This window comes from Ovis canadensis, chromosome X (assembly GCF_042477335.2).
Source record: "Ovis canadensis isolate MfBH-ARS-UI-01 breed Bighorn chromosome X, ARS-UI_OviCan_v2, whole genome shotgun sequence".
Lineage (NCBI taxonomy): Eukaryota > Metazoa > Chordata > Mammalia > Artiodactyla > Bovidae > Ovis > Ovis canadensis.
The window spans coordinates 143,544,335-143,566,577 of record NC_091727.1 but is presented as its reverse complement, the minus strand read 5'-3'; the positions used below and the strand labels follow the sequence as shown (position 1 = coordinate 143,566,577).

Sequence of the window (22,243 nt, the reverse complement as noted above, 5' to 3'; positions counted from 1 at the left end):
ATCTCAGGTGGCCTTGGACTGCAATGGCTTGAAGTGTGACTTGGGTTCCCAAGCAGAGATTGAGGTTGGCGAATGGTGATGATAACACCAAATCCTAGTCACTAGACCAGTGGTCAGGGACAAAGGCCCTGACTCTTTGGCTTTCTGGAAAAGAATTCCCACAAAGACAGAAAGAGAAACAAGTAAAGTCTTTATTAGGAGAAAAAGAGTACATTACTTGTGGATAGTCACACAAGCAGACTGAGAGAGAAATTCACACCCTCATGGTAGTTTAAATCACTTATTCGGGGCATCTATTCCAGGTTTCATTTAGCCAATCATTTTGATCTGCCTTTTTCTAAGTCCATCTTTAGTATAGTTCAGGATCCTCCCATGTGTGCACAAGCATCTTTTCTCCAAGATGTATTCCAGAGAAGAGGCTTATGAGTAGGCTGACATCACTTACTATAAGGTGGTATGTGTGTGTGTGTGTGTGTAAAGTCGCTCAGTCCTATTTGACCCTTTGCAACCGCATAGGCTGTATCCTGCCAGGCTTCTCTGTCACAGAATTTTCCAGGCAATGTTACTGGAGTGGATAGCCATTGCTTCTCCAGGGGATTATCCTCGACCCAGGGATTAAATTCACATCCCTTGTGTCTCCTGTATTGGCAGGAGAGTTCTTAACCACTGCACCACCTGGGAAGCCCACTATGAGGTGGTACCTCTTCCCTTTTTGGTCTCCAAGAAGCTTTCTATCAGGAAGGTTTTCTTGACTTCTTGAATGAAAAATATATGGTATCTTATTTTTCATTTGGGCAGGGCCCATTCTCCTCTCTCAGTTGTCCTTCTATTGATATTTTGGGGCTTTCTGTCTATAGGGAATAAACTACAGTTGCTTTTCCCGGAAAACCCCATCTGCTTCCTGCCTCAGCATCATCCAATACAATGTTAGTTACTCAGTTGTGTTTCACTCTTTGCGACCATATGGACTGTAGCACACCAAGCTCCTCATTCCATAGGATACTCCAGACAAAAATACTGGAGTGGGTTGTCATTTCCTCCTCCAGGGGATCTTTCCAGGGATTAACCTAGGGATGCCACTAGTGCCACCTGGGAAGCTTCAGTATCATAAATCTCTAAATCTAACCAACCATGCAATCCACCCTCTCTAAACCTGAAAGCAATCAGGGCCCTGTGGGGCCCTCCTGGGCACAAAAGCCTTTCCATGTTCCCTTCCCCCCACCCCACCATTTCTTGTTTGTATAAAAAAAAAAAAAATTCAGTCTTGGAGACTTTACCTGAGTTTCAAAGGGTAGATTCAAACAGTTGCTAAACCAGGAAGGAAGGGAATGCAGAAAGAAACAATAGTGTATCAAGGGGCCTGAGTCTAGTTCTTCCTTGGAAATGTGCATAACAATTTGATACATATCTTAGTTCTAAAAAAACACTAAAGTCTCCATCCAGATGGAGGATAGTAACTTCAGGCTGACATAAGTAAGTTGACCCCAGACTGATTAGAACCAGAAGGCTGATGATTGAGATTCCTGGAACACCACCTTGTTACTACACCACCAACAAATCAGAAGAGGGTTACAAACCCTGCAACTCTTCCCCTAAATTTTGCCTATAATAATTTCTTCCTTGAAACCCATCAGGGAGTTCTTCTCTTTTGGCCTCAAGCCACCCATTCTTTGTGCATGGTTCTTCAATAAACCTTTCTCTTCTCCAAACGCCAACGTTCTGGTTTGTTAAGCCTCATTGAACTTCAGGCACATGAAGTTGAATTCGACAACAGCCCCATATATATAATTTATTTTTTTAAGTCATTTTGTATTAAGTTTCTTATAAACTCAATTGAGTTACTTATAAAAAATCTCTTACTTGATATAAAAGTGTCTTTTTTGTGTGTCTGTTTTTTGGTTGGTATTAGTATAACAGTATCTTTGTGCCATTTCATGGGAAATATTAGTGGAAAGAAAATAAATATTTTTAATAAATCCAAATAGAGAGTCAGATTCATCTATAGTAGTTACAGAATATTGGAGAACAAGGAATTAACTCAATTTGAAAATTATGAAGTGAATTAGAATCATTTCAGGCTACAAAACACATTTATTGATTCATACACTCACAGAACTGTTAAGACGAGAGACATTCCAAATAATTTCTCTGCCAGAAACATGCAATGACAGACACGCTAAATAACAGAATCACATGTATTCAGAGACATGCTATGTGAGTATCCTTGCTCTTTTTCCGTTTTTTTTCCAGTAATACTTAGTCCTATTTCTATTCTGGCATTCAACCCATTTTAGTTGTTTCTCCTCCACTGATCTATGAGTTTCTCACTGGCAAAATCCCTCTTACTTTTCTTCATATTCCTAACAGTGATCATAAAATGTTGCACATAGTAGAAACACAGAAGTGTTTTTGAAAGGTTGAATGAATAAAAGTACTTTGAAAGAGTAATGGGAACATTCAGAAGATTGAGAACTCCCTAAGTGCTAGGTTGGACCTAGAAGGGACCTTGCTATTCATTATGACTGAGCACAATGCCTACAAAAGAACTGATTTAAACAACAAATTTTGAGAAGGTTTTACAACAAATATTGAATCTATCTCTGAATGATGCAGGGAATTTTACATCTAAGAATTGTTTTCTATTTTTAAAAGGTAATTCCTTGTTTTGATTTAAAAGAAACATATTTGAGTAATAGAAATAAAATTTCATTAAAAGGAATTTGATTTTTTTTCTTTTTTTTTTTTTTTAGTTTTAGTTTTTTATTTTTTAAATCTTAAAATCTTTAATTCTTACATGCATTCCCAAACATGAACCCCCCTCCCACCTCCCTCCCCATAACATCTTTCTGGGTCATCCCCATGCACCAGCCCCAAGCATGCTGCATCCTGCGTCAGACATAGACTGGCGATTCAATTCACATGATAGTATACATGTTAGAATGTCATTCTCCCAAATCATCCCACCCTCTCCCTCTCCCTCTGAGTCCAAAAGTCCGTTATACACTTCTGTGTCTCTTTCCCTGTCTTGCATACAGGGTCGTCATTGCCATCTTCCTAAATTCCATATATATGTGTTAGTATACTGTATTGGTGTTTTTCTTTCTGGCTTACTTCACTCTGTATAATCGGCTCCAGTTTCATCCATCTCATCAGAACTGATTCAAATGAATTCTTTTTAACGGCTGAGTAATACTCCATTGTGTATATGTACCACAGCTTTCTTATCCATTCATCTGCTGATGGACATCTAGGTTGTTTCCATGTCCTTGCTATTATAAACTGTGCTGCGATGAACATTGGGGTACATGTGTCTCTTTCAATTCTGGTTTCCTCGGTGTGTATGCCCAGAAGTGGGATTGCTGGGTCATAAGGTAGTTCTATTTGCAATTTTTTAAGGAATCTCCATACTGTTCTCCATAGTGGCTGTACTAGTTTGCATTCCCACCAACAGTGTAGGAGGGTTCCCTTTTCTCCACACCCTCTCCAGCATTTATTGCTTGCAGATTTTTGGATCGCAGCCATTCTGACTGGTGTGAAGTGGTACCTCATTGTGGTTTTGATTTGCATTTCTCTAATAATGAGTGATGTTGAGCATCTTTTCATGTGTTTGTTAGCCATCCATATGTCTTCTTTGGAGAAATGTCTATTTAGTTCTTTGGCCCATTTTTTGATTGGGTCGTTTATTTTTCTGGAGTTGAGCTGCAGAAGTTGCTTGTATATTTTTGAGATTAGTTGTTTGTCAGTTGCTTCATTTGTTATTATTTTCTCCCATTCAGAAGGCTGTCTTTTCACCTTGCTTATATTTTCCTTTGTTGTGCAGAAGCTTTTAATTTTAATTAGATCCCATTTGTTTATTTTTGCTTTTATTTCCAGCATTCTGGGAGGTGGATCATAGAGGATCCTGCTGTGATTTATGTCTGAGAGTGTTTTGCCTATGTTCTCCTCTAGGATTTTTATGAGAAGAATACTCATAATAACTCACCTACACATAGCCACCAATATCTGGAAAACAGAGTGTACTTGTAATTTTATATGCTGATGTTTTTCACTTCATTTTGAGCAATAAGCGTCATCCCATTTTGCAATCTAATCTACACAACTACCTTATTCAATGGTTGAAAACAGTCTGCACAGAAAATGTACAAAACATTTATTTAGTGATTCTGTTGTGGTTGAAAACAAACTGATTTTCATTTTAGAATATATAAGCAATACTGTGATAAACAATCACATGCACATTGTCTTTTCTATATTTTAGATTATTGATTAAGATCAATAATACAAAAAGTGAAATTATTAGGATGAAAGTTTAAAATTTTTAAGGTTCTCAATATATATTGTTCTAAAATGTTGCTAATAATTAATGATAATGTCAGTAATACATGATTGCACCTGCTTTGCCACATTTCAATAATGCAAATCATCTTTTTTAAATGTATGTTAATATTGAAAGGTCAGGGCAAGGTCGGGCGTGTTGAGGTTGCCTCCACGCTCAGTGGTCGCCATGGGATCGACGGCCTCCAAACCTGATCCCCGATACTCCACCCCCTTAGAGTGCCTGCTGGCTAACCTGCGGACCCTAAGATTAAAGGGATATATCCGCCATAATGGTTCTCGGTGGCCAACCACAGGGACACCAGAGTCCCGGTGGTGGCTCGGCACCACCCTGCGGTCCTCATCCGGCTAAGGGACCCCACCTGTTTCCCAGCCCGGTCCCAGTTTCCTTTGTCTACTCGCAACCTCAGGGGGCTAAAGCCTATCATTGACCGTCTCATGGGACAGGGTCTCCAGATCCCCATGACCTCCCCCTGTGCCATAATATCCCAAATTCACAATACCCTCCACATCAGACCAAGAGCTCTCTTTTCCTTTCTCAGCCCTGTCTTTTCTCCCTTACATCTCAGACAGACCATATATGCTGTCCACCGATCCCGCCTAATATGCACCTCCACCTCTCCTCAGGGAGGACTCCGACCCCCACAGGAGACTCACCAGTTGAGGGGACATATAGCCCGGGCAGGATTGGCAGATAGACTTCACCCACATGCCCAGACATCGAACCTACCGCTATCTGCTGGTCTTGGTGGACACCTTTTCAGGATGTATCGAGGCCTTCCCCACAGCCCGGGAGATGGCAGCGGCGGTGGTGGAGGTCTTGACAGCCCATCTCATTCCCAGATTTGGGTTGCCAAACTCTCTCCAGTCTGACAATGGGCCTGCATTTATCTCGCAGATCTCTCAGCAGGTGGCTGTGGCCCTGGGTATCGGCTGGCATCTCCACACCCCCTATCGGCCCCAGTCGTCAGGCAAGGTAGAGCGGGTGAACGGCATCATCAAGACGCATCTGACCAAGCTTGCCTCAGAACTGTGGTTGTCTTGGGTCGACCTCCTTCCTCTGGCACTCACTCGCATTCACACCACACCACACTCCAAAACAGGTTTGACCCCTTTTGAACTGCTCTATGGCAGGCCCTATCTCCTGACTCACCTCCCCGAGGGAGAGGCTCCCCCACTCGCGGGGTACCTCCCCCTCTTCTCCCTCCTACGATCCTTGCTGAGGGAACACGCAGACTGGGTCCTGCCGCAACCAACAGATGATGAGGGGCCCACCTGGCCTCTAGCCCCAGGAGATCAGGTACTGCTAAAAACCCTGAGTCCCCGCCCACTACAGCCTCGCTGGACGGGACTCCATACAGTAATCCTCACCACTCCTACAGCAGCCAAACTCCTGGGGTGCTATTCCCTTGGGATACCCTGACCTGGTTACCGGCTCCATCCTTACAGGACCCCCGAGGCTGGTATCCGCCGCACCCCTTTTCACCCCAACTTCGGAACAATGCGGGGCTCTCTGTTCTGGGTTGCTCTGGGGATACTGGGGGCCCTGGGAAAAGGGGAACACACCAACCAAAACCCCCACCAGTCCTTTCAGATCACTTGGACGCTCCGGAATGGACTGACTCGTGAGGTACTCAATTTGACCACCAGAATTCACCCCCCTAATACGTGGTGGCCAGATCTGAATTTCAACCTCAAAGACCTTATACAGACTACTTGGTCAGTGACCCGGACCAGAAACTTTGGATTCTGGGCATGTCCCAGACACCTAAAGACACATAATTGGGAGATTTGTGGGGGGCTGAAACATTATTTCTGTAGGTCCTGGAGCTGTGTGACCTCCAATGATGGGAGATGGAAATGGGAGGTCGGGAACCGGGACCTAGTCAATTTCTAGTTTGTCCGACCCTATCGCGGAATTGCTCAGGTGAAGGTAACGTTCAACCAGAAAGCGGCTAAACTGGAGAGGTCTTGGGTATCTGGGCTATCATGGGGCTTCCAACTTTATGCTGAGTGGTTTGAAGCAAAGCCAGGGGGAATTCTGGTTGTTAGTCAGACAATAGAACCTGTTCAGGCCCATGCTGTGGGGCCCAACCAGGTTATTGCACCTCCCCGCCCCTCACCACGGGGGACAAACGCCACAAGTGTTGTGACCTCGCCTACCCTTACACCCTCCCTTCAGCTGACCCGGACTGACCCGCTAGAGACCCAGGAACCCCTGTGGGCCTTGGTCAAAGAAACTTACAAGGCCCTCAACCACTCCAATCCTAACGCGACCCAATCCTGCTGGCTTTGCTACACCCTACATCCACCTTACTACGAGGCCGTGGGCTTAAATGCTACCTACAACTTATCCATTCTCTCCAACCCACTGCAGTGCCCTTGGGGAGACTGCAAGGTGGGCCTTACCATGAAAGAAGTATGGGGTTCGGGGACCTGCTTAGGCACGGTCCCTACAGATAAACAAACCTTGTGCACCCAGACTGGCGATAATACCAACTTCGCCAATAAGACCTACGTCATACCCGACACCGGCGGATGGTAGGTGTGCTCACAGACTGGGTTAACACCCTGTTTCCACTTGGCTGTCTTCAACCAGAGCAGGGAATTCTGTGTCATGGTAGTGGTAGTGCCCAAGATTACATACCATCCAGAAGAGGTCCTCTACAACTTTTGGGACCAAAACACCCCAGCTCCTAGGCATAAGAGGGAGCCCATTACAACTATTACTCTGGCAATGCTGTTCGCCCTGGGAGCAGCTGGGACGGGCACGGGCATTGCTTCTCTGACCACACAACATCAGGGCTTCATCACCCTGAGGGCCGCAATTGACGAAGACATCGCCCGCATAGAGAAGTCCATGACGGCCCTAGAAAAGCCCCTGACTTCTCTTTCCGAAGTGGTATTACAAAACCGCAGAGGATTAGACCTGGTCTTTTTGCAGCAGGCGGGCCTCTGTGCAGCTCTCAAGGAGGAATGCTGTTTCTACGCTGATCATACTGGGGTGGTTCGAGAGTCCGTGGCTAAAGTAAGAGAGGGATTAGAGTGCAGGAAGAGAGAGGGAGGCTCAGCAGGGCTGGTTCGAGTCCTGGTTCCAGAGCTCCCCTTGGCTGACAACTTTGCTATCCTCCCTAATGGGACCGATCATCATTCTCCTGCTGCTCCTGACTTTCGGGCCCTGTATCCTAAACAAGATTTTGGCCTTCATCAAACAACGGCTCAACACGGTCCAGCTGATGGTGATGTGACAGCAGTACCAAGGGCTCCCAACAAGCACTCCATGGCAAGATTAACAGCAGACGCCCCCTGTCATCCCGGCCATACCCTACCCCTCGTCGCCCCCGTTCAGCAGGAAGTAGCCAGAGAGAATCGGCGCCCCTTGTCCTATATCAAAAAAGCCGGGATGAAAGGTCAGGGCAAGGTCGGGCGTGTTGAGGCATGCCTGGGCATGCCCGGGCATGTCAGGACATGTCCCGGCAGAGAGCCACAGACAAGCCCCGGAGGCGGGCCAACAACCAAGCCATCCAATCAGGAACTGACACGGAGCCCTCGCCGTCCAATCAGGAGCCGACACGGAGCCTTTGGACACCAATCACCCCTGAGCCCTCATTTTCTTCCTTATATGGGAGTCTGGCCTGGGCTATAAAACCCTTCCCCACCCCTCATACCTCGCAGACTCCCTTTGCTTCACAGACCCCCTTCGCTTTCTTGCTCACCCGCCCCCGGCAGTCCTGCCCCAGAGCGACCGCCCAATAAAAGGCCCTGATCAATGGTCCATAGGGGTGGCTCTTTCTTCCCGTGGCGTTTCTTACAAATGTAATTGATAAAAAGCAGAGATACTGCATTATCATTTCAATTCCTTTTTTTCTCTTTTGTTGTACAGTTAAACATATTTTAGTATATTTTCCCTTTACTGAATTATCTGTAGCTTTTATAGCAGATTTTGTTGATGGTCTGGGAATCTCTATTACCATCTGTTGCCTGAGCTAATAGCTCTAACCTAAAACCTTAACTAGAAGATTGCCCTTGAAAGATTGGAGCCAGCTCTAGGAGTCTATACCCTCCACACGGGTCAGCCCTTAATTAACAGCACAGGCCTGCAAAAGCTTCACTCCCTTGAGTCAAGCAGGGGTGGCATGACTGAGGTGAAATTTCATTCCAGATCACCCCATCACATCAGACCTAAACTTCATTTAAAAGGACATCTTCGTTTAGCTCATTTCTTTCCTTATCTTGCTTACCACACTACCTTAAAGGTAGCCTGCACATGAAATCTTTGGAAAAAAAAAGAAAATAATCTGGCATTTCAGGGTGTGCTTTAAAGGCCCCAATCTGAAGTGAATATACTGTGCATATGTATATTATGTTTCCTTAATGTATGTTTTGATGCTTTTTCTTTGTTTTTAGTGTCTATTCCAGAATTTGGAAAATATGAAGATCTGTTTTCATATAATATTATTGTAAGAAAACAGATCAATATGATTCTCTTTACACTCCTACAGTAAAAAGTAGAGTCAAGTTTCTTTTATATTAGAAATCAATTGCTTTAAATCTCACTTGCCCAAGAACTGAATCTAAAGGGGCTTTCATGATTTCAAACTCTAAATGAAAAGAGAATAACAAAGTTTCACAAATACACTTACTGCGATAGATTTTATTTTTTAATCAACTGCCAGAAACTTTCTTAACCAGGTATCATAATGAGATAGAAATTGCTAGGCGGTAATTGTAGGACTCTGAGACCCCAGTCTTGTTTTCAATAAACGTATTGATCCATTAACCTAAAACTATATCCTTTGTCCTGAATTCCTGGAATGTGTCCTTGGTCTGATAAATTATCAGTACTTAGATCCAGGCAAGGACAGTAATTAACTTCTGTTCCACATGCCTGAGCAAAAAACAACTGGTGATTATTAATCTTAAACCCATACATCTTGTCCATTGTGAAATGGCCAGGCAGCATGAAAAAGGGTGGCAACTTTATCCAAAGATCAAGAGAAGCCATAAAGATGTTAAATTAAACATTTTGACCTTTAAACTGGATTGGTTAGGAATGACATAGTTTAAGGAGAGGAGCCAACCAAAAATATACTGATTAATACTGGTAAGGATTGAGTCCTGCCTTTGGGGCACTCTTTACCCCCTCAGGGGCTTCTCTGGTGGCTCAGAGGTTAAAGCGTCTGCCTCTAATACGGGAGACCTGGGTTCAATCCCTGGGTCAGGAAGATCTCCTGGAGAAGGAAATGGCAACCCACTCCAGTATTCTTGCCTGGAGAATCCCATGGACAGAGGAGCTTGGTGGGCTACAGTCCATGGGGTCGCAAAGAGTCGGACACGACTGAGCGACTTAACTTAACTTACCCCCTCAGAGCTTTCTACTTTCCTTATTTATAGTAAAAGTCATTCATATGCTACCAAGAGTTTTCTTGAAATTCATTCTTCAGCTCCATATACGAGAATTCAAATTCCCATTTCAATAACGCAAACATGTTTGATATTGAAGATTAAAAAGTTTAAAGATATATTCATCTATGTGAGAATATTAACTAATTTTTATTTTATTTCAAGTTAAAATCCTGACATTTTACATTTTGTATCATAAAATGTAGTATGGGCTTCTCGGTGCTCATTGGTAAAAAACCTACCTGCCGATGCAGGAGATGTGGGTTCAGTCTCTGGATCAGGAAGATCCCCTGGAGAAGGAAATGGCAACCCACTCTGTATTCCTGCCTGGAAAGTCTTATGGACAGAGAAGTCTGGTAGGCTACAGTTCAAGGAGTCACAAAAAGAGTTGAATATGACTTAGAGACTAAACATCAAAAATGTGTAGTATGGAATTCAAATTTGAATCACTTATTTGGGTTTGGGGACAATAATTTTATTGTTTTGTTTTGTGAATTTATTCCCTTGTATTATATTCTTTTTCTTCCATTTTTGTAGGTTTACTCAATTGTCCTATTTCTAACTTCTTGAGTCAAATGATTAAGTCAGTAATTTTCAAATTTTGTTTCTTTTTGTAATCTAAAAATGTGAAGACACTAATTCTTTTACATGCTGCATTAGTTGCATTCCATCAGGAATTTTTTTTATATTTATTCAATATATGTTTCTAATTTGCATTGATATTTCTCTTATGACCTATAAACTCAATTCAGCTCAGTCACTCAGTAGTGTCCTACTATTTGTGGCTCCATGGACTGCAGCAAGCCAGGTTTCCCCATCCATCACCAGCTCCTGAAGCTTGCTCAAACTCATGTCCATCAAGTCGGTGATGCCATCCAACCATCTCATCCTTCGTCATCCCCTTCTCCTCCTGCCTTCAACCTTTTGCAGTACCAGAGTCTTTGCCAATGAGCCAATTCTTCACATCAAGTGGCCAAAGTATTGGAATTTTAGCTTCAGCATCAGTCCTTTGAATGAATATTCAGGACTGATTTCCTTTAGGATTGACCGGTTGGATCTTCTTATAGTCCAAGGGACTCTTAAGAGTCTCCTCCAACACCACAGTTCAAAAGCATCAATTCTTAGGAGCTCAGCTTTCTTTATAGTCCAAATCTTACATCCATACATGACCTCTGGAAAAACCATTGTTTTGACTAGATGGACCTTTATCAGCAAAGTAATGCCTCTGCTTTTTCATATGCTGTCTAAGTTGGTCATAACTTTCCTTCCAAGGAGTAAGCGTCTCTTAATTTCATGGCTGCAGTCACCATCTGCAGTGATTTTGGAGCCAGAAAAAACAGTCTCTCACTGTTACCATTGTTTTCCCATCTATTTTCCATGAAGTGATGGGACCAGATGCCACGATCTTAGTTTTCTGAATGTTGTGCTTTAAGCTAACTTTTTCACTTACTTCTTTTACTTTCATCAAGAGGCTCTTTAGTTCTTCTTCATTTTCTGTCATAAGGGTGGTGTCATTTGCATATCTGAGGTTATTGATATTTCTCCTGGCAATCCTAATTCCAGCTCGTGCTTCATCCAGCCCAGTGTTTCTCATGATGTGCTCTGCATATAAATTAAATAAGCAAGGTGACAATATACAGCCTTGACATACTCCTTTTCCTATTTGATACCAGTCTGTTCCATGCCCATTTCTAACTGTTGCTTCCTGACCTGCTTACAGGTTTCTCAAGAGGCAGATTAAGTGGTCTTGTATTCCCATCTCTTTCATAATTTTTCACAGTTTATTGTGATCCATGCAGTCAAAGGATTTGGCATAGTCAATAAAGCAGAAATAAATGTTGTTATGGAATTCTCTTGCTTTTTTGATGATCTAGTGGATGTTGGTAATTTGATCTCTGGTTCCTCTGCCTTTTCTAAATCCAGTTTGAACATCTGAAAGTTCATGGTTCACGTATTGCTGAAGTCTGGCTTGGAGAATTTTGAGCATTAATTTACCAGCGTGTGATATGAGTGCAATTGTTTGAGCATTCTTTGGCAATGCTTTACTTTGGGATTGGAATGAAAACTAAATGATCGACATAGACAGTATATTAAAAAGCAAAGATATTACTTTGCTGATAAAGGTCATCTAGAATATAGTATTTACCTTCCAATCATATGGAAATTTTGCATTTAGCTTCTTGTTTTAGATTTATAGCTTAAATTTATTATGGTCCAGAAACATTCCTATAATATTTGAATCTTTAAAAATTATTGAAACTTGCTTTATGATTTGGAATATAGTCAATTAGTACAAATGTTGTGTATAATCAGCAAAAATATATTTAATAGTTGACACATTTATTAACTGAAAAAATTATATTTTATTATTATATTTGAAATATATACTTATTTTATATTAGCCATATTAAAATATTATTTTATTATATTATTGTAGTATAATTTTTTACTATATTGAAGAAATTAAGAAAAGGAATGGGGTTTAAATTCTAACTCTGCCATTAACTTGATATGTGGGGCCATTACAAAGCTGCTTACACACTTTGTGCTTCAGTTTCTATTTCTGAAAAGTGAGAAGAACAATAGCAATTAACTCATAGATATTGGTAAGAATCAAAAGAGTTACCTGGAAAGTGCTTACATTGGCAAATGTCACATGATAAAATGTTATAAATGAACATGAAAAGGAGAGACGGAAGGTAGGTAGATTGTTCAAGGTTATGATATATGCAGAGTGAAATATGCAGACAATAGTATTTCTAATAGATTGGTCAAAGATTTAGACTTTTTAAATACTTAATGAAAAAGTTCTACGCAGTGTTGAAACACCATGCAGCATGCAGTTCTCATAGATCTAAATGTAAAATGCAAACCCATAGAGCTTCTAGATGAAAATATGAGAAAACCTTCATGACCTCGAATTTAGTGATGAGTGGTTACATATAACAACACAAGTATGATATGTAAAAGAAAGAATTAATAAATTAGACTTTACTAAAATTAAAAATCTGCTTTGAGAAAGAATCTGTTATAGCCACAGCCTGAGAATAGTAAATTATAAAACATAGGTCTGATAATGAATTTATATGTAAAATATATAAACAACTCTTAGAACGTAAAAATAAAAAGCAAATAACCCAGTTCAAAATGGTGAGATAGCTGAACAACTCACAAAAGAAGATATATAGATGACAATTAAACACATGAAAAGTTGCTCAACATCATTTACCATTAGGAAAATATAAAGCAAGTAGATACTGATACACACATATTAAAATCATTTAATACAAAATATCTGAAAATACCAATTGTTGGCAAGGATGTGGAGCAATAGGATCTCTTACTCATTTCTGGTATGAATGCAAAATAGTACAGCTACTTTAGAAGACAGTTGGGAAATTTTCACAAAGCTAACCATAGTCATCATGCAATCCAGTAAGCAAAGCCTAGGCACATATGCAACTGACATGATCTGTATTTGCTTAGAAAAATGATCAACTGATTTGATAACCAGACTATATCCATGACATAGTTGCTCCATCTTGTGTTAGTTGCTCAGTTGTGTCCAACACTTTGCTTGTGTCCACCAAGCTCCTCTGTCCATGGAATTTCCAGGGAAAGATACTGGAGTGGATTGCCATACCCTTCTTCAGGGGATCTTCTCAACACAGTGATCAAATCTGGGTTTCCCGCATTGTGGGTAGATTCTTTACTGTCTGAGCCACAAGAAAGTCCATGCATGTTCCACCTTGAGCAATACTAAATCTATGGCTAGTGTAATTTCAAAAACTGACCTCAAGAGAACGAGATTAACATTATTGTCCATAGTAATCTATTTTTTGTGTGTGTGCGCATCAAAATAATTGTAGCTTACTCTGCCTATATACATAAACAAGCAATTCAAATTGTCAGACCCATGTTGACATCTCCCACTCTGAGAATATAGCACCCTGTGTCAGCATGAAGAAATTATAGAAGATGAACCTTTGTACCTAATATCGCAGAAATGAAATAATGTCTGAGAAGTGGGGATTTGTGAGCAAATCTTTTGGCCCTTTCCTGTTTGTCTATCTCTCTTCCCCTTAAACCTTAATTAAAAACGAGATCACTATGTAGCTTTTAACCTAACTCCTGACTTTTGCTCTACTGAGTGCACACAATGTCTTGCCTAAACTGTTTATTCCTTTCCTGAATTGGAAAACCTAAGAATGAAGAACTAAGCAGTTAGAGAATAACAGACTCTCTATGTCTAGCTTTCCTCTTAGCAAATTTTCAAGATAACATCCAAAGGAAGATTAATAGAAGTCAAAAGCCCTGCAAACAATGGAAAAGTGATGGATGAAGAATCTCCCACCTTATGAAGAACTGAGATTGCTTTCTCTTTTTCCCTTTAAAAACTCTTATGGCTGAGCAGAAACTTTGGAGTTGGTCTTGGGACATGAGTACACCTTCCCTCTAGATTTCAGTTTGCTGAATAAATATCTTTCCTTTCTGCTGACACTTGCCCCTTGATTATTGTCTTTTTGAGTGGGGAAGGAACCTAACCTCAGTTTGGTAACATATATAGATGCTGCCACCTCAATAATGTGGAGCAGACCTCCTTCTCAGCTTTAAAATGTGGGCACGGCTTTCTGATTGGAAAATGAAAGAAAGAGAAGCAAAAATAGAGTGGCAAAATCAACTCCAGCCAGGTTAGTACCATTATGTGCGTGATAAATTACTTCAGTTGTGTCCACCTCTCTATGACCCCATGGACTCTAGCTTATCAGGCTACTCTGTCCATGGGATTATCCAGGCAAGAATACTGGAGTGAGCTGTCATGCCCTTTCCAGGGAATCTTCCCGACCCAGGGATTAAGCTCTTGTCTCTTACATCTCCTGCATTGGCAGGCAGGTACTTTACTGCTAGAGCCATTTTAGAAGCCATTATTGGTGTCATTTTGATAACATGTAATTTTAAATTAATGTGTTAAAAATGGCAGTATTGTAAAGTAAAATAAAGTAAAAATAAAATTCAAAAAACATAAATAAATATAGGTGGAAGATAAATAGGTTAAATTAAAAAAAAAAAAAAGACTGGCAGTTTACCTCCCAAATCCCATAACCTCAGTCTAACCATAAGAAAACAGTTGATATGTCCCAATTAAGGGGTATTCTATAAAATATTTGATCAGTTCAGTTCAGTCGCTCAGTCGTGTCCGACTCTTTGTGACCCCATGAACCGCAGCACGCCAGGCCTCCCTGTCCATCACCAACTCCCGGAGTTCACTCAGACTCATGTCCATCGAGTCAGTGATGCCATCCAGCCATCTCATCCTCTGTTGTCCCCTTCTTCTCCTGCCCCCAATACCTCCCAGCATCAGAGTCTTTTTCAATGAGTCAACTCTTCATATGAGGTGGCCAAAGTACTGGAGTTTCAGCTTTAGCATCATTCCTTCCAAAGAAATCCCATGGCTGATCTCCTTCAAAATGGACTGGCTGGATCTCCTAGCAGTCCAAGGGATTCTCAAGAGTCTTCTCCAACACCATAGTTCAAAAGCATCAATTCTTCGGTGCTCAGCCTTCTTCACAGTCCAACTCTCACATCCATACATGACCACAGGAAAAACCATAGACTTGACTAGATGGACCTTAGTCGGCAAAGGAATGTCTCTGCTTTTGGATATGCTATCTAGGTAGGTCATAACTTTTCTTCCAAGGAGTAAGCGTCTTTTAATTTCATGGCTGCAATCACCATTGGCAGAGATTTTGGAGACCCAAAAAATAAAGCCTGACACTGTTTCCACTGTTTCCCCATCTATTTCCCATGAAGCTATGGGACCCGATGCCATGATCTTCGTTTTCTGAATGTTGAGCTTTAAGCCAACTTTTTCACTCTCCTCTTTCGCTTTCATCAAGAGGCTTTTTAGCTCCTCTTCACTTTCTGCCATAAGGGTGGTGTCATCTGCATATCTGAGGTTATTGATATTTCTCCCAGCAATCTTGATTCCAGCTTGTGTTTCTTCCAGTCCAGCGTTTCTCATGATGTACTCTGTATATAAGTTATGTAAGCAGGGTGACAATATATAGCCTTGACGTACTCCTTTTCCTATTTGGAACCAGTCTGTTGTTCCATGTCCAGTTCTAACTGTTGCTTCCTGATGTGCATACAGGTTTCTCAAGAGGCAGGTCAGGTGGTCTGGTATTCCCATCTCTTTCAGAATTGTCCACAGATTATTATGACCCACACAGTCAAAGGCTTTGGCATAGTCAAAAAACAGAAATATATGTTTTTCTGGAACTCTCTTTCTTTTTCCATGATCCAGCGGATGTTGGCAATTTGATCTCTGGTTCCTCTGTCTTTTCTAAAACCAGCTTGAACATCAGGAATTTCACGGTTCACAAATTACTGAAGCCTGGCTTGGAGAATTTTGAGCATTACTTTACTAGCATGTGAGATGAGTGCAATTGTACGGTAGTTTGTGCATTCTTTGGCATTGCCTTTCTTTGGGATTGGAATGAAAACTGACCTTTTCCAGTTCTGTGGCCACTGCTGAGTTTTCCAAATTTGCTGGCATATTGAGTGCAGCACTTTCATAGCATCATCTTTCAGGATTTGAAATAGCTCTCCTGGAATTCCATCACCTCCACAAGCTTTGTTCGTAGTGATGCTTCCTAAGGCCCACTAGACTTCACATTCCAGGATGTCTGGCTCTAGATGAGTGGTCACACCATCGTGATTATCTGGGTCGTCAAGATCTTTTTTGGACAGTTCTTCTGTGTATTCTTGCCACCTCTTCTTAATATCTTCTGCTTCTGTTAGGTCCAGACCATTTCTGTCCTTTATCGAGCCCATCTTTGCATGAAATGTTCCCTTGGTATCTCTAATTTTCTTGAAGAGATCTCTAGTCTTTCCCATTCTGTTGGTTCCCTCTATTTCTTTGCATTGATCACTGAAGAAGGCTTTCTTATCTCTTCTTGCTGTTCTTTGGAACTCTGCATTCAAATGCTTATATCTCTCCTTTTCTCCTTTGCTTTTCACCTCTCTTCTTTGCACAGCTATTTGTAAGGCCTTTCCAGACACCCATTTTGCTTTTTTGCATTTCGTTTCCATGGGGATGGTCTTGATCCCTGTCTCCTGTACAATGTCACGAACCTCATTTCATAGTTCATCAGGCACTGTATCTATCAGATCTAGGCCCTTAAATCTATTTTCACTTCCACTGTATAATCATAAGGGATTTGATTTAGGTCATACCTGAATGGTCTAGCGGTTTTCCCTACTTTCTTCAATTTAAGTCTGAATTTGGCAATAAGGAGTTCATGATCTGAGCCACAGTCAGCTCCTGGTCTTGTTTTTGTAGACTGTATAGAGCTTCTCCATCTTTGGCTGCAAAGAATGTAATCAATCTGATTTTAGTGTTGACCATCTGGTGATGTCCATGTGTAGAGTCTTCTCTTGTGTTGTTGGAAGAGAGTTTTGCCATGACCAGTGCATTTTCTTGGCAAAACTCTATTAGTCTTTGTTCTGCTTCATTCGCATTTCAAGGCCAAATTTGCCTGTTAGTCCAAGTCTTTCTTGACTCCCTCCTTTTGCATTCCCATCCCCTATAATGAAAAGGACATCTTTTTTGGGTGTTAGTTCTAAAAGGTCTTATAGGTCTTCATAAAACCGTTCAACCTCAGCTTCTTCAACATTACTTGTTGGTGCATAGACTTGGATAACTGTGATATTGAATGGTTTGCCTTGGAAACGAACAGAGATCATTCTGTCGTTTTTGAGATTGCATCCAAGTACTGCATTTCAGACTCTTGTTGACCATGATAGCTACTCCATTTCTTCTGAGGGATTCCTGCCTGCAGTAGTAGATATAATGGTCATCTGAGTTAAATTCACCCATTCCAGTCCATTTTAGTTTGCTGATTCCTGGAATGTCGACGTTCACTCTTGCCATCTCTTGTTTGACCACTTCCAATTTACCTTGATTCATGAACCTGACATTCCAGGTTCCTGTGCAATATTGCTCTTTATAGCATCATACCTTGCTTCTATCACCAGTCACATCCACACCTGGGTATTGTTTTTGCTTTGGCTCCATCCCTTCATTCTTTCTGGTGTTATTTCTCCACTGATCTCCAGTAGTGTATTGGGCACCTACTGACCTGGGGAGTTCCTCTTTCAGTATCCTATCATTTTTCCTTTTCATACTGTTTATGGGGTTCTCAAGGCAAGAATTCTGAAGTGGTTTGCCATTCTCTTCTCCCGTGGACCACATTCTGTCAGTACTCCTCAAAACTGTCAAAAAAAAGAAAAGAAAAGTCTTAAAAATTATCACAGCCCAGAGGAGTCTAAGTAGACATGAAAACTAAATAAATAAAGGTGGTACAGGATAGGACCCTAACATAAGAATGACTAAATTAAAAAAATATTTCAAAGGAGTAAGAATAAAATATAAAGTTTAGTAAATATTAAAAGTTATTTGAAACATTGTAATCCACCACAAGAAACAATTTTGCATAAAACCATTACTGAAACTCACTATTCTCACAAGGTTTTTTTCTGTATCTATATAAAGCAATGCATAATAGACATAGAAAGAATATCACTTTGAGAGATAATTTATAAATGGAAGTATTTCAGCAGAAGTAGAATCCTGGAGCTAATGGTAGCTCTTGAACCCTAGATCCTCTAGGAATTCATTGAACTCTGAGATAGTTTGGGGCTTTCATAAGATGTAGATAGGGATTCAGTTCTAATTAGCTGTTACTGGACAATGAGAACTTAGTCAATATTTGGGTCACAGTTGGTTAGGGTATAAGAATATATGACTCAGCAATCCCAGGATCTTTCTAAACCAGAGATTACAGGCAGGTTCTTTACCATCTGTGGCACCACGGAAGCCCACTAGGCACATACATTATGGAAACCAAAATAGAAAAAGTCACATGTACCCCAGTGTTCATTGCAGCACTGTTTGCAATAGTTAGGACATGGAAGCAACCTAGCTATCCATTGACAGATGAGTGGATAAAGAAGCTGTGATACATACATACAATTGAATGTTACTCAGTCATAAAAAGGAATGCATTTGAGTCAGTTCTAATGAAGTGGATGAACCTAGAGCATATTATACAGAGTGAAATAAGTCAGAAAAAGAAAAACAAATATCATATACTTATATATATATATATGTGTGTGTGTGTGTGTGTGTGTGTGTGTGTAATCTAGAAAGATGGTACTTATGTAATTATTCACAGGGCAGCAATGGAGACACAGACATAGAGAACAGACTTATGGACATGGGGGCAGGGAGGAGGAAGGAGAGGGTAGGATGTATGGAGAGAGTAGCATGGAAACAAACATTACCATGTGTAAAACAGATAGCTAAAAGGAAGTTACTCAATGACTCAGGGAACACAATCCGGGCCTCTGTAACAACCTAAAACCTCTAGGTAACAACTCATGACCCTCTGATTCATGTTGATGTTTGGTAGAAACCAGCACAATACTGTAAAGCAATTATCCCTCAGTTAAAAAAAGACTATATATATATATATATATGAAGAATTTTTCATACCTTTCATTAAATAGATTTAAAGGAGCAGATTATCATTTTATCAGTAAAATTAAAATGTTTACAGTAAGGTATATTAAACAATGACTCTGAAAATCTGAGATATTGATTGTTTTTGTTAGTGCTATTGTGAATTTTAAGGAGATGATTTAAAATGTTATAAATATCTGGTACAAACAGGCACTTATTTTGAGGGATATTAACGAGAAAAACCCACAAGGCCTTCTAGAACTAACTCCCAAAAAGATGTCTTTTTCATTATAAGGGACTGGAATGCAAAAGTAGCTAGTCAAGAAACACCTGGAGTAATACGCAAATCTGGCCTTGGAGTACAGAATGAAGCAGGGCAAAAGCTAATGCAGTTTTGCCAGGAGAACGCACTGGTGATAACAAACACCCTCTTCCAATAGCACAAGAGAAGATTCTACACATGGACTTCACCAGATTGCCAACACCGAAATCAGATTGATTATATTCTTTGCAGCCAAAGATAGAGAAGATCTATATGGTCAGCAAAAACAAGACTGGGAGCTGACTGTAGCACAGGTCATGAACACCTTATTGCCAAATTCAGACTGAAATTGAAGAAAGTAAGGAAAACCACTAGACCATTCAGATATGACCTAAATCAAATCCTTTATGATTATACAGTAGAAGTGAGAAATAGACTTAAGGGACTAGATCTGACAGACAGAGTGCCTGATGAATTATGGATGGAGGTTTGTGACACTGTGCAGGGGACAGGGATCAAGATCATCCCCAAGAAAAAGAAATGCAAAAAAGTAAAATGGCTGTCTGGGCAGGCGTTATAAATAACTGTGAAAAGAAGAGAAATGAAAAGCAAATGAGAAAAGGAAAGATATACCCTTTTGAATGCAGAGTTCCAAAGAATAGCAAGGAGAGATAAGAAAGCCTTCCTCAGTGATCAGTGCAAAGAAATAGAGGAAAACAATAGAATGGGAAAGACTAGAGATCTCTTCAAGAAAATTAGAGATAGCACTGGAATATTTCAAGCAAAGATGGGCTCAATAAAGGACAGAAATCGTAGGGACAATCAGTCCTGGGTATTCATTGGAAGGACTGATGCTGAAGCTGAAACTCCAATACTTTGGCCCCCTAATCTGAAGAACTGACTCATTTGAAAAGATCGTGATGCTGGGAAAGATTGAATGCAGAAGGAGAAGGGGATGACAGTGGATGAGATTATTGGATGGCATCACTGACTCAATGAACATGAGTCTGAGTAAACCCTTGGAGTTAGTGATGGACAGAGAGGCCTGGAATAATACAATCCAAGAGGTCACAAACAGTCGGACATGACTGAGCTACTGAACTGGACTGAACTGAAGGAGGAAGAGGCCACAAAATACCAATTTTCCAAGGTATATGTGCAAGGACATCTGGAACAATCAATTGAAGCTGCTCCAAATTACGAAGAATTTTCTGAAAATGATGTCAATCAAGATTAATAGTATGACTTCTTAAAGGGAGTGTCATCCCTGGCTGAAAGTTTTGATATATTGCCTGATTTTATATATATATATATATATATATATATACATATATATATATATATATATATATATATATTTCTGCCCCCCCCCAGAGGTCCTATGATATTTGGAGACATGATACTCCTACATTTCAGTAACATATGACTGAGAGGGAATCACATGCCTACACAATTATTCCTGAAGAATAATTTTAATAATTTAATATAAGCAATGGCCAAGACACACCATACGTTTTGTGTAAGCAAGGCCTACTAGTACAGAGGGCCTCTTCCCACTTGCAGAAGTTCCCTTTCACTGGGATAAAAGATGTATGTGGGAATCTCAGACATTAGAAATCCATCCTCACAATATCCCTTCCAGAGTTCACTGTTCTAAATATAATATGGTGAAAACTGCTCAATAATAGAAGTTATATATACATGTTTTTTATACTACTTCTCAATAAGAAGTGACCAGGTATGCACATACATATGCAGTAAAGATTCTGACCATTTTGATGTTTGACTGTGAGAACTTTAAAGCTCAACCACTCACTATTTTTCTTTCACCAAACCTGAGAAGGTGGATAAAAAAATCATGCACATTCTCTCCTTTGGTGTGGGAAAGAAGTGGAGACTTCTCTCACTCTAGCCCCATCCACAAATCACAATAAGAAACAAAGCTACTTGCCCCTCCTTTCACTCAAGCCATTTGGTCCACATGTGTACCCACTCTACTTTTCACAGAAAGCCTCTCTGCTGCTGCTGCTGCTGCTAAGTCACTTCAGTCATGTCCGACTCTGTGCGACCCCAGAGATGGCAGCCCACCAGGCTTCCCCATCCCTGGGATTCTCCAGGCAAGAACACTGGAGTGGGTTGCCATTTCCTTCCCCAATGCATGCAAGTGAAAAGTGAAAGTGAAGTTGCTCAGTCATGTCTGACTTAACGACCCCATGAACTGCAGCCTATCAGGCTCCCCATCCATGGGATTTTCCAGGCAAGAGTACTGGAGTGGGGTGCCATTGCTTTCTCCAGAAAGCCTCTCTATGTGAATATTAAGCCTTGTCACATATCCTCTTGGAGTTTCAACATTTGAACCATTTTTTTTTCCTAGATAAAGATTGATCATACACTCTGGCAGGCCAAAAGACATTTATATAACTGAAATAGCATTTTCACACAGTATGTATACTGATTATGCATGAGACATTTAAATATTTTCTGCTTTGCTGTATTCATATGTATGTCTTCAAAAATGTTATGATCCATTTAATTCATTTAATGTGGCACTATCCATAGTCCCACATTTCTTCAGTTTCCTATGTTGACTTACCACAGATCACACATATAGAATGATGGAAAAGCTTAAACTACAACTCAGGCCTTCTCACTCCCAATCCTATGTATTTTCAGTTATACCATGAGTATTTTATGTGGTAATAGAAAATCTCTTTTGCAAA

The 22,243-nt window shown here is 40.7% G+C and overlaps 1 protein-coding gene across 1 annotated transcript; it reads left to right on the top strand.

The window, feature by feature from the left end:
• Positions 1–5,836: 5,836 nt before the first annotated feature.
• Positions 5,837–7,628, top strand: ERVFC1 (Endogenous retrovirus group FC1 Env polyprotein). The gene is given in 3 exon segments (XM_070291279.1): positions 5,837–5,965; positions 6,263–7,386; positions 7,388–7,628. Coding segments are annotated over 3 exon segments (1,494 nt in total).
• Positions 7,629–22,243: the final 14,615 nt, after the last annotated feature.